The sequence below is a fragment of the Euprymna scolopes genome, chromosome 26 (assembly GCF_053919585.1).
Source record: "Euprymna scolopes isolate OS-2025 chromosome 26, ASM5391958v1, whole genome shotgun sequence".
Taxonomy (NCBI): domain Eukaryota; kingdom Metazoa; phylum Mollusca; class Cephalopoda; order Sepiida; family Sepiolidae; genus Euprymna; species Euprymna scolopes.
The window spans coordinates 70107818-70122238 of NC_136507.1; the positions used below are offsets into that span (position 1 = coordinate 70107818).

The following is a 14421-nucleotide window of genomic DNA, read 5'->3' on the forward strand; positions in this document are numbered from 1 at the left end:
CGACCAGTTTAAAAGAATCCTTATGGATTTTCTGTCCGACTTATAAATACCAAAGGGAGATAACAGTTATCTCCCTTTAAAAGGACGATAAGTTAACTTATCGTCCTTTTTTTCTTTTTTTTTTTTTTTACTGTTGGCGTTTTTATGCTACCATACGTGAAAACTGGTATCTTTTATTTTTGGATTTACACGGATAAAAAAATTTGGATAGATTTTTAAAGTTTAAAAATTGAAAAATATTCAACTCGTAAAAATCAATTGATTTCGTTACGTAAAAAAATGGCTGCCTGAACGCACGCACTTTGAAAACACTGTTTTTTAAAAAATGAAAAATAATATTTCTATTATTTTTTAAACAACTTAAATAGTTTATTTTGGAAGTATATTCTATAAAGAAAATAAATAACCCACTTTAGAAGGAGAAATTACGAGTTTTTTTATATTTTATTCGCAGTTTTCTGTTAGGGGTGTCAAAAATTCCCCCAAAATTCTGATACACCTAGCGTTACACACAAAATAAAATTATATTTCTAACTTAAGCGTTACAGTCTAAAAATATTATAATTCTAACTTAAGCGTTATACACTAAAGAAAATTATATTTCAAACTCAAGCGTTATACACAGAAGAAAATTATATTCCAAACTTAAACGAGAATACCAATGAAAATTATAGTTCTAACTTTTGTGATAGATCAAATATTATATTTTTAACTGTAACAGACCAAAGAAATCTAAGTGTCACATACCAAAGAAATCTAAGTGTATTTTAAGTGTTACAGAGCAAAGAAAGTTATATTTCAAAGTTCAACAGCATGACAGACCAAAGAACAGTATAGTTCTAATTTATGCATTACAGAACAAAGAAAATTGTATTACCAACTTAAGTGTGACCAAGCAAAGGAAATTATTTTTATAATTTAAGCGTGACAGGAAGTATATTTCTAACTTAAGTATGGCAGACCAAATACAATTGTATCTCAAACTTAAACGTGACAAACTAAAAAAAACTTATATTCCTAATATAAGTGTTTTGACACCACTTATCAAGGCCCGTAGGCTGCTCGAGGATAATGGTTAACGAGAGTAAGCTGGACAGTGCGACAACATCGTAATGATCGGTTATGGTGGAAATTGGGTGAAATGTGATTATTTAAAAGGACGGCTCAACAAGAACTTGTTTACAATGGAATTGAAAACGGCCATGTTGTAGTCAGTCCCGCAGTATTGAGTTCTACAAGCGGGTAATTCTAAGAAAAACTTTAGATTTAGGTCCAGGAAGATGGTGGGGAAGCTGTTGACAGTGGTTATAGCTAGATGAGTGTTTGCTGTGAATGCTTTGTAGACGTGACCATATATTGACGCTCAGTTGAGTACCTGCTATGAGAATAACGATAGAGCAGAGATAGACTCGCAACATCTCTTCTGTGAGAAAGCAATACTAAGCGTGAAAAACCAAAGAAATCTATATTTCTAATTTAAATGATACACGTAAAACAAAAAAGTTTTCAAACTTAAGTGATACAGACCAAATAAAATTATATTTCAAATGTAAGCGTGTATTAGTCTCTGCACACAAGTGTCTTCCTTAATATTTCAGCTGTTTTCATAATTATTATCTATCGTATCTTTTCAACCACCCATCTATTTCCATTCTCTCCCATTATTTTTTTACTTTTTTTTTGGGGGGGGGGTGTTCAATATCGTTCCTTGTGCTCCTATTATTATTGGTATCATCTTAACTTTCTTCATCTTCCATATCCCTTTGAGCTCTCTGGTCAGTTCTGTGTATTTGCTCTGCTTCCCTTTTCCCTTGATCTTCGCTCTGTGATTTCCTGGTTCGGAAAAACCTACGATCTGGCAGGACTTTTCCTTCTTAACTATTATGATATCTGGTCTTCTTACTTGGATGGGTTTATCCGTTTGTATGCCCATGTCCCATAGGATTTTGTGACATTCATGGTTCATTTTTTCATCTGTATTAGTGAACCTGTATCCTGTTTGGCACTTTCTTACTATATTATAAATGGGCATCATGGCTTTGATAAATAGTAATGGTGATAGGGAAGATACTTTTTTGTATTTTAATCTCTGTTATGCGTTCTCCGTCATTCAAGTCTCCATGTTTTCAATCAAATTTTGCATAGTATTTTATACATGTTTTATCATTTTATTATCCATGATTCGGGGATCCTGTCGTACGCTTTCTTGTAGTCGATCCATGCTATGACTATGTTCTTTTTTCTACTTTTTACCTCCTTCGGGATCTTTTGGTCTATGTATAGTAGATCATGTGTTCCTCTTTTTCCTTTTCGGCATCCTTTCTGTTCCTCGGAAAGTAGTCTACGATTTTTAAGTGAGTGGTAAAATGTTCTCTCATTCGTGCCCTTAGTATTTAGGTAAGCATGTTATAGGCCTGTAGTTGTGGAGTGGTTTCTTTTTACTGTATCTTTTTGCACCGGTGTTTTTCTACCTTTGGTCATCCACTGTGGCACATCTGTTTCGTGGATAACTCTCTTCAGATTTTCCTTCCAAGTAGTGTCGTAAATTATTTTTAACTATTATTATTTACTCATTAGAAGTCGTCACACAAGCCATCATTAAAAATTGATCTTTGAGAACAACTTATGGTGTTCCCTGGAATCTGAGTGACAATAAGTAAGCTCCCCTCCATAATTTCCAGTACTCTCCACCTCTTTCGATAACCTTTGCAAAGGAATTTGTGTTATCGCAACAGCTGCTTACCACTGATTCCTTGTTGGCGGCGATCATTGGTCTTCACTTGAAATTTGGGTGGCAATAAGCCTCCCCAAGGTCCCAGTCCTCTTTGCACTCATCCAGTGGAGGTCTGGCTAGTGCTTTCTCTCCTCGATGACCATCATTATTTTGTGTGGTGCCCTTTTATGGTTACACCACCACCACCACCACCATCATCATCATCATCATCAGGACCCGTTTCCCGGTAATATAAGAGGATGCTAACTAAAAATATATATATTAAGTATTCTTTTCGAATGAATGTAGGGATTCATTTTTATGACGTGATCATTAGGGGCCTTCATTGCTCGCCATAAATTCGATGATGTCATAATTTTGTGTGTACTTTACGAAACTGTTTATTGGCATTGTTCATTTCAAAAGCGTAAAATATGAGCAATGGAAGTAACGTCTAATAATTAGAAAACAATAAGAAACGTTTACTAAAACTTTTATGGTAAAAAGAAAAACTGAACATTTTGGAAGAATTAAATTTAAGTCACATTAATCTTTTAAACATTAATTATTTTCTAGAATATTTTTACGATGCAATTCAGCAAAATTATAGCATGTATTAATTAGATATCTTGTTTCAAAACATAATAATATTGAATTTACTTGCAATTTTTAGAATAGGAATTGATGGTAAGCATAAAACTAAATGTAACCCCAAAACTGTAAAAATTCGAAGAATTCTAATATATCTTATTCAAATTGCATAAATTAATTATGGCTGTTATCAGGTACAAAAGTATTTTTACACTTATTGGTAAAGAAGACGCACCCAGCATTACCCGATCGTAAAATAAGCTTAAATGATATTTTGATTAATGCAGATTTCGTATTTATTATTTTATTATATTGGATCCAATATATAGTAATTAAAAAAAAAAAATTTAATCACTCATGCGCCATTATCTAGAATCGAAACCAAAACGTTTAGCTTACGATTTACTTTTTCCTTTGACTTTAATGCCTGAGCTATAAAGGCATATTTACTGCAAGGCTAAAAGTTAAAATATGAACGAATAGCTATTACGTTACGCATGCATATTCGTAATACCGTCGTTCGACCTTCATCTGGCAAATTCCATTTTTCTTTAATTTTCACACTTTTGCACCGATTTTCCCCGGTTAAACCCCAAATATAATGTTTCTCATAGGTTCGAATAACCTATATATTAAGTTTCATGTCTTTAGACCAAAACCTGACAGAGGAATTTAGTAGGCAAAATTTTTAAAACAAATATATATATTATATATATGCATATATAAATATATATAGAAAGAGTTTTGTGTTTACTATAAGCTTTTTACACAAATATTACGCAAGTATAAATCATTATTATGAATTATTATTTTATTCATTTTATTTAGAATGCGTTTTAAATATTTTCAATTACTGTGGAATTCCCACGGGTTCTGCTAGTTATTATTATTATTATTATTATTATTATTATTATTATTATTATTATTATTATTATTATTATTATAGAAGTATGCGATTCATTATTTGACACTCGGCTCTTTTGTCTTCACCCTGTGATCTGCTTAGACAGCATTAGCTAAATTATTTGGCACTCTAATAATACATAATGGTAATATGCACATTAAATGACAACGCTTAAAAAAAGAGTCACTCTTTCTCTGTGTAGACATTAAGAAATATTAGTAGAGAGAGTGATTGAAATACATAAAAAGCTTAGAAAGATTAATAACTTGTTAAGTTAATTATGAATTACGTATAATATGGAACAACTGAGATACACTTCAAATAAAACGCAATCCCAGAACTAAATTTATATCGTATAATAATAGGTAAGCAGTTGATGATGTTGTGCGGACACTGATTCAAATGGTCGATTTTTTTTTTCTTTTCATTCTCTTTAACAGATTATTGGCAGATTTCCAGTCCCGTAAGGCCCATCGCGTTCATGTACGCGACAAAGATCTGCTCAAGTACCTGCTGCTAATGGTCATCGTCGTCCTAGGCTATATGGCGGCCTGGACGACTGTCAACCTTGATCATGTCAACGACAACGTCCAACTGGTCACTTCTGGTGTGACTAATCCCGGAGGCCTCAAGTATTTCATCTGCAGAGCCCACTGGTGGGACTACGTTATTGAAATACGTAAGTATTTTATTTGAATACAGAAGCAATGCATATGTGTGTGTGTATGTGTGTGTGTGTGTATTATGTATGTATATGTATACATATATGTTAATAAATAAATATAAAACGGTGGTAAATTTATTAAATTATTCCAGTCGAGCACTAAACCCTCTCATCTAAATAAGCTCTCATCTGATAAGGCTCTTTCGGGTTGAAATAAATTTATAGTCGAATCGGACGAAGTTTTTGGTTGTTGTTTTTTTTTTCTTTTCTCTTTCTTTTTAACTTTTATTTTTGCTCTGTTACGCATTGAGATCATATACTTACCATTTCCTAAAGAAATTGCTCTATCCTTTCCAGATATAACATTATATATATTAATTTACGTGTGTGTGTGTGTGTGTGTGTGTGTGTGTGTGTGTGTGTGTGTGTGTGTGTGTGTGTGTGTGTGTGTGTGAAATTATTCTAATTATAGAATAATTCACTTCAGCAAAATATGCTAACTGGATTTACCTTTGGATTATGTTTTCATCGTAACATTTTTCTTTCTCCTGCATTCAGGTTCCATGAAAGCAACTTCTAAGTTTTCAATTTTTATACTGTTCACAAAATTGTCGACCGAATTTATTGTTCCTTATGAATTCTGTCGTCTTTCTTACTCTCGTGATCAGATTCCACCACCGCAAATTTTAATTTTGCAATTTGTACACTGTTCTAGAAATGCTTAATTTATACTACTGGGCTACTTATTTTCTCCGATGAGAAAATTATAAATTTTCGAAACACCATGGAATAAGAAATAACTTCTCTTGTATTCCCTGTCTTTGAAGATTTGATTATTCAATACATTATGCCATTTTTTTTTATCTGTCTTCAATTAATTTTCTTATAGCCCATAGCTTCAGTATTCAAAGTTTAAAGTTAATAAAATAAGTGTATCCAATATTTATAACTAATGTTTTTAAAAGATCAAAAATTTAATAAAACATCGTCTGTACTCTTATAAGTTACCTGGCGATCAGAATGGGTTATAGTGCAACGTTATACACCTTTTTTAACGGCGTCATTGACAGAGTTATTGCGTAGGGAAATGTACACAGACACACACATACAGATACACACACAGACACGTGTCTGCCTTAAACTTTCAATAGAGGCAACGGATTTTACCAAGATCAGTATCGTTTTAAAGTTCGACCTTTCATACGACAAATATCGAAAAATTGGCTAAAAACATTAATATCTTCCCCTTCAACTAGACACTTTTCTACAGGGGAGGGGGTTACTTTTTTCGCCGATATTTTTGAAAGTTATCCTCTCCTTTAGATTGTCTAGCCTTAATTTTAAAAAATGTCGCTTCCGGTTTGGCAGTGGTTGTAACAGCATAAACGTTAGGTTTTACCCCGTTCTTTTCCTCCTTTGCGGTACGGGTTCGAGCCTGCCTTCCTACTATCACTTTTTTTTTTTTTTTTTTTGCTCAACATACACATCCAAACACCCGGGCAATGCCGGGCTGAAATGCTAGTATATTTACATAAGTGAAATTGTCTCTGTGTGTGTTTGTGTGTGTACATTTCCCTACCAAACTACTCAGTCAATTTTCAGTCTACAGACTCGAGATTTGTGATAAAAGTTCTGAGATTTGGGAAAATCTTTTAATCGGTTTTCGGCAAAACATTTGGCTGTCAAGGGGACAAAGTTCAATGCTTTGACCTTTGAAAACTCTACCAAACTCCTCCGCCAATTTTGGGTCTAAACACTTAAAATTTTAGAGGTAGGTTACTTGGACATGGATTAACTTTTTTGCTTTGATTTGAGGCCAAAACACTAAATGTTAAGTGGTCAAAATTGGGATAAATGTTTATAAAAATTCAACCTTTGCGATCTCTACCAAATTACTCAGCCAATTTTAGTCTAAACATTTGAAATTTTATATAAAGTGTATACAGACATATGGCACGCTTTTTAATCGGTTTTGGCCGAAAATTTGACTGCCAAGGGGTTTACAGTTTTAACAACTAGTCCTTTTACGTTTCTAAGTTTAATCTTAACCATATTAATTTTAATGTTCGCATTTTTCTATGTAATCCATGATTTTTCAAGGTTTTGATTTAAAATAATATCTTCTTTTGTGTTCAAAATCAATCACTTTTATTCATTTGATTTGTAGACATAATGAACACTGAATTATTTTTTATGAAAGAATTTATTTTTCAAAATATTATAAGAGAATAATTTTTTCCAAATATTTATTGTTAAATATTTTTCAAAGTAGTAATTTTTATGTTTTCTATGAAGTTCAATAAATTTTCCTATAAATTTTCCATATAAATTTTCAATATAAATTTCAATAAATAATGATTTTTAAGGTAAAATCAACAGTAGAATCAAATACCATTCCGAGTTATAAATAAATATGCAAAAAAAAAATTTTTTTTTAAAAAGTGAAATTTTCAAACAAATATTTGGAACAAATTAAAAAAACTAGTGTTGAAAAATTTATTTTCTTAATTAAACCAGTGAAATATAAACATTTAAGTCCACAAGTATTGTTTATTTGAATAATTATTAAAATAGCCTTCATCAGTTAAAATTTTAAATAATCAATTCAGAAATAAACAGATAGCAGAAAGTCAATTATATTTGAACAAATTTAAATTGATAATAAATTGCTTGGAATTTCTTTTAATACTTGATTTAAAAAAATCATTATGAATAGAAATAAGAAAGATCAAGAAGATACTCTTCTGTATGATTGATTTTTTTAATGAAAAATTCCATATCAGTCTAATTTTTTGCCCCCATAAAAATACACATAATAAATGAACGGCTATATTGTGATCGAGTACATATATTTTGTCGAGTTTGATTCAGAATAATTGTTTACTTGAAGATTCCTAATAATTTAATGAAAATGATATTCAAAAATTATTTATGCAGCCGTCATCTTTCAATACAATTATCTCCCCTAAAAAAAAAAAATTATCTTCTAATGTTATCTCCCTTTCTCTCTTTCATTCTCTCTGTTTCACTTTTTACCTCTCCCCCTCTTTCTCTCTCTCTCTCTCTCTCTCTTTCTTACTCTCGCTTTGATTTCTACCCTTCTCTCTCTGGATTTCCTCCACCTTTTCTCCTTACTTTGTATTTCTTTCATGTAATGCTTTTCTCCAGTAGTTGACATTATTACAAAAAATTTGTAATGTGGCGAAAGAGTAAAATATAAGACGTAATTTGATAACAGACAAAAAGAAGGGAGAAAAGGAGAAAAACAGGATCAGCGGGCGAGGGCGACGTCTTAAGCGAAAGATGGATGCGAGTGACATTCCCGCTTTAATTTATTAAGATGTCGACGTGATAAAACTTTAATAATAAGGTTACTCTTTCCTTTTCTCCTGCTAGGTAGAGACACCAAGATAAACGACACTCAAAATCCCTTCTCTGTCTTTAAAGTTATAATCAGGACAGAAAATAAACAAACATTACTATATTATTGTTATTAATTAACACAATAAAAATTCCAGTCTTGGTTTCTTTATATATATATATATATATATATATATATATATATATATATATATATATATATATATATATATATATATATATAACTACTTCATTTATTCACATAAATTTAATATACGAAAGTACAGATTTATGCGTAAACTTTAAGTATTTACTTCAAAAGTGCTCAATACGTAGGTAGAGCTAGTTAGCATAAGCCTGACGAATCCTATAGTTGGATGAAACGCAGAATATTCAGTGTAGCTTAATCGCCATATATATACTATATATATATATATATATATATATATATATATATATATATATATATATATATATACATATACTAGACTACCCGTGACCCGTTGGGTCAGTATGTTATATTAGCTATGGAATTCATGTATGAGCGTGACACTTGTGACGTAAAAAATAGTTTTCTATGAAAGTATATTAAAACGAAAAAAGAATATAGATAGATTTCTATAAGTCGTTCAGTTTATTATAATTGATTATTTAAAAAATAAAATTACAGTTACTAAATTATAAGTGATTGGTCATACTTATACGTTTTCAGCGTCCCAATTGTTCTTTTGTTTTGTTTTGTTTGTTTGTTTTTTTCGCGTTTAAGTTATCCAAATGAACAATTGTTAATACTGTCTGTTTTTTTACATCGTTCATTTTTGTATTAAGTTTAAGTTTATTTTATTTTCTTCTTCTTGTTTTGTTTATTTTTTTCTTCTCCATTTTTTGATAAACTTAAAACCTTTTTCATCTACACTCTTAACATAAATAAAGTTGTTTGGTTGTAAGAAAATAGTGACAGTAAAGTTGTAATAAAAAATAGTTGCAAAACACCCGCATTCTTCCCATGTTAAATAATAATTTCGAAATAATAACGTTAATATTTCAGTGCGCATGTCAAAATCTGCAAAAGAAGCGATTTGAGTTTATTTGTTTACGTTGTTGTGGGTTACTGTTTATGCGCACATGCGAAACCGGATGCCGTAAACCGGAAAGTGGTTTACATCACTCGTTACAAGGTCATTTGAGTTTTATAATTATATAGATTATTTGTATATACAAAAAATATTTATTACAATATAAGAATGAGATATATATACATTATAGAAATTGTAACTCATTTATATTATGTATTAAAATACCGTGCTTTTACGGAAAAAAATGTTGAAAACTGGAGATAAAACGTTAATACGGAAAAGTTGCTATGGTAAACAACAGCAACTCGGCAGAAACTATCTCTATAAAACGTCAATGTTGGAAAAGTTGCTATGGTAACCAACAGCCGATCGGAAGAAACCGTCTCTCACGTTTCTTACATATTCTGAAAACTTTTGAACACCAGTAATTTTATTATAACTTTTCGTTTAATGAATGAAAATTGAAAATTTCTACTTCAAAGTATAGCTGAGAAGGTGACATATGAACTGAAAAATTGTTTTAAATTTGGTCGTAAAATGAGAGAACGGTGAACCTTAAACTATATCCGATGGTGAGGCACCACCCTTGCGGGCCTTGGGGAGTGTGGAGCAACCCTTTAATTGCCATTGCTCCCAGGTCCACTCTGACCCGGAGTGGTAGTACCTGTTAGGGTCCCAACTATGGGTTAAATAGAATCTGACTTAAAAAATATATATATACTCCATTAAAAATCGTTCCTCAAAATAACTAGATTCGGCATTAAATAACCTGAAAAAGGTTGATATGCCGTAAAACAAAAACAACCAACTAACCAGAGAACGGTGAAGCTTTAAAGCAGTTCTAAATGAGTAAAACTAAAACTTAACAGTGTTTGAATGTGATAAGAAAGTTATTGGGGAATTGGGTTTTTTTTTTTTTTTTCAAATCATGCATTTCCAAATAAGTTTTTGTTATAATAACTTTACTTTATTTATCATTTTAAAGGGTTTTTTTCGCTCTATCTAATCATTTAAATTAAGATCACATTAAAACAATTGTCTTCTTTTCAGGACGTAGAATGCAAGATGGAAAAAAGCAAATTCGCATAATTTTCTTATTTCAATTCAAGCTAAGCCGAAAAGCTGCTGAAACAGCTCGCGATATAAACGAAGCGTTTGGTCCAGGAACGACTACTAAACGTACAGCTCGATGGTGGCTAAAGAAATTTTGTGGCGGTGATGAGAGTCTTGAAGATGATGAGCGTAGTGGTCGGCCATCAGATGTTGACAACAATCGATTAAGAGTCCTAGTCGAAGCCGATCCACGAACAGCTGTTCGAAAACCTTTTCTGAATTAGACGTAACGTATACGATGATTTCCAACCACTTGAGAGAGATTGGAAAGACAAAAAAATCTTGATAAATGGATGCCTCACGAATTGAACGACAACCAGAAGAAATGCCATTATTAAGTGTCATCTTGCTTTTCTTTTACTCAACAAGAACGACCCATTTCTCGACCGGGTTGTTGTTTGCGATGAAAAGTGGGTTCTTTACGACACCTGACGACGCTCAGTTCAATTGTTAGACGCTGACGAAGCTCAGCGACACTTCCCAAAGCCAGAGTTACACTATGCTGACTGTTTGATGATCTGCGACTGGTCTCATCCATTATAGTTTGTTTTTGTTTTTTAATGCAGGCGAAACCATTACGGCGGAGAAGTACTGTCAACAAATGAATGAAATGCATTAGAAACTTTGACAACAACACCCAGCATTAGTCAACAGAAAAGGCCCAATTCTCCTTCACGACAATTCCCGACTGCACGTTGCTAAACCGACCCGGCAGAAGTTGAACAAATTGGGATACAAAACTCTGCCTCGCCCGCCATACTCTTCAGACCTCTCACCTACCGACTACCATTTTTTCAAGTGTCTTGACAACTTTCTGCGTGAGAAATGCTTAAAAAATGTAAGCGATATCAAAAACGCTTTCAACGTATTCATCGCCACTAGACCGCAAAACTTTTTACGTTATTGGCGTAAATACGCGTGATTCTGATGATACCTATTTTGTTTAATATAGTTTTGTCTGAGCCGAGATATGTTCATCTGAATTTAAAAGCTAAACACCGCAAAAACTTTCTTGTCAACTCGTTATATATATATATATATATATATATATATATATATATATATATATATATATATATATATATACAAGAAGAAGAAGAAGAAATGAACCATGTTCAGATGTTTAATTGACTAAAATAAGAATAGAATAAAAAGGGGGAAAGAGAAAAAAACGGGAAAATTATATATTTTAAATGTATAATTAAGTAAAATAAACAGGTCGATTAAAGAGAATTACGAAATATAATAAAACCCGAGGTGCTTTTCGTCAGACCACTTTTTCAAGGACGTATGTCAGTAAAAAAAAAATGTAGAAATAATAGATAGCGAAATGGATAGGAACGATGAGAGAAAAAAAACACACACAAAAACCGAATGTGTTCCCCCAAATAATTCCAGCTGTAACCGGAGGTTTTTCTGCTTGCACAAAGTAGGGTGGCTAAAACTGATGGTAAGCGCCTCGAGGGCAGAAAGGTGGAACTTAGTGCGTCCTCTGTGCAAAACAGAAAAATATTTCGGAGGAAATGCAGAACTTCAGTTCCTTTTATCCGCCAGGTATTGACCAATAGCCGATTCCACCAATTGGGAACGCCCGGAAGTAGGCTGATGATGTCGTATGGAATGAGGTACATTCTGGGCGATTCTAACCTGAAGCGCTGAGTAGTCTTGCCTATATTGACCGCACCGGCGCACCACACCGACATTAAAATTTGTAAACAATATTACTCGATTGTGAGATAGGCAAGATATCCTGTCGAAGAGAGGAAAAGATACACTTTGTAGAAAAAGCAATTCGGAAGAATAGAGCACCAAATGTTAGAAGAGAAAAGAGAGAAAATCTTATCCCCAATAAGTTGGCCTCTAGGTTCAATCCAAGGTAACCTGAGGTATACTCGAAATCTAGAGTGACCATATTTAGGTGGCTCAGAAAAAGATTCGATTTTCTTATTGATAACTTTATTAACAAATGAAGGCGAATATCCATTCATAATAAAAATCCTTTTAATGTTATCAATTTCAGAATCGCTAGGATAGAGGGGGGGGAATAACACGTGCCTCATTAGTAAAGTTTCTAATAAGGTTGAGTTTTCTGGTCGTTGGTGCGAAAGGATTCCCAACTGAGGTAATATCCAGTACAAGTAGGTTTTCTATAAATGGACGTCACAAAGGAAGACCCACATTTAGAGACTAAAACGTGCAGAAAAGGAAGGGGGTTATCTTTTTCCAGCTACATCGTAAATTTGAGGGAGAATTGTAGATCATTCAATAATTGAAAGAAAGATGCGGCTTCGTCATGCGTTGCGAAACAAAAACAAATGGTGTCGTCAACGTAACGCATGTAAAAGGCTGGTCTTCGGCACTTATCGAACAGCAACTGTTCCAAAAAGCCAACAAAAATATTGGCTAAAGTTGAGCCAAGGGGGGAGCCCATCGATATACCGTCAAACTGGCGATACATAACGTTGTTAAAGCTGAAAGAAACGGACTTGGTAGCAAGATCCATAAGTTTAACAAACACTGCCTCGGAAAAAGAGGGGAGGAAGCCGGCGCTTCTATAAAGAAAATCAGCCCATATATTAATAACCTCGTCAAGAGGGACATTATTAAAGAAATTCTTAATGTTGAAAGAGACCGATAGGAATTAGTAGTGGGAGGAGTTTGTATTGAAGTTCGGTTTCACTGGAAGGGGTGTCTTCAAAGTCTAAGGAGCTTAAACAAACAAATTTACTATTGTCGTTTAAAATAGAAAGCATTTTTGCGATATATTCTTGGCGGTCGAGCATAACTACACATGCGCTTTTACCTGGGCGAGAAATGTAAATATCAGAATTGCCGACTATTAAGAAGTTTCCTCTCACCACTATTTCCTCTTATCTGGTCTCTTCCGACATTAACAAGAGATAATATCGCCGGGACCTAATTAAAAATATCTTTTTTAAGGTTAAGTTGAATCACCGACTGGATCAAATATTCCTGTACTTTATACCGCCATATATTCAATTGTTCTTATCCATAGTTGAATCAACATATGGTGGCTCGAAACAATAGATAACTTGTGTCCTTCCATACATTCAATGTTTCTTTGTTATGTATCCATCTTTTATCCATGTATTTATGCAATCGTTTTTCTTGCACATTGTTTTGTTTTTATTTTGTTTTGTTTTTTGTTTTTTTCAGTTGAAGTGCTATTTCTTTTGTTTGGTATCTATCTCTGCTACTGCGTGCGTTCAGCCCCGTCAGACTATGGCGAAGGAAAGTACATTACAATTGCTATCTGTAATGAAACTGTTATGTCCACCATTCTCTACTTCGCCAGGTAAGCCATTTCTAAGAATTTTCTACACCTGCTACAACCACTACTGATTACAAGAGACTAAGACCGGTCTTCCGACTAGGATCAAAGCATAGTATCTCTTTATGTTAGGATGCTATTTATATATTCACATTTATGATGCACTAGACTAGGTGCCCGGCGTTTCCCGGATGTTTGTAAGCGTGTATTGAGCAAAAAAAAAAAAAACGTTGTAGTAGGCAGGCAGGTTCGAACCCATGACGCGAAGGCGAAAATGAAAGTGAAGGTGTGTGTAAAGATGTTGGTTGAGAAAAAAAAAATCTAGGAGTAGTAAGCAGGCTCGAACCCGTACCGCGAAGGAGGAAAAGAAAGTGAAAAAAAAACGTGACGTGTTTACTGTTGCGCCCATCGCCAAATCGGAAGTGACGTAGGTTCAAATTAAAGCTAGACACTCGAAAAGAGGGGATGACTTTCGAAAATATCGATGAAAAATAGCGACACCTCTCTGTAGAAAAGTGTCCCAGTTGAGGGTGAAGGAATTAATGTTTGGGGCCAATTTGTCAATATTTGTTGTCCGAAGGGTCGAGCCTCAAAATGACACTGATTTCGTGAAAATCCGTCGCCTCTGTCAAAAGTTTTAGACAGACATACAAACATCGAAAGTCATCGCCTCTTTTCGATTGTCTCTCCTTAATTTAAACCTACGTC

At 33.3% G+C, this 14421-nt stretch overlaps 1 protein-coding gene across 1 annotated transcript in view; it reads left to right on the plus strand.

The window, feature by feature from the left end:
• The window catches only part of LOC145248145 (metabotropic glycine receptor-like), a 472150-nt gene that overhangs the window by 442365 nt on the left and 15364 nt on the right, over positions 1-14421 (plus strand). The window contains exons 6-7 of the mRNA XM_080109967.1: positions 4649-4887; positions 13599-13737. Coding sequence (XP_079966093.1) covers positions 4649-4887; positions 13599-13737 — 378 coding nt within the window. The remainder of the gene's footprint in view (positions 1-4648; positions 4888-13598; positions 13738-14421) is intronic.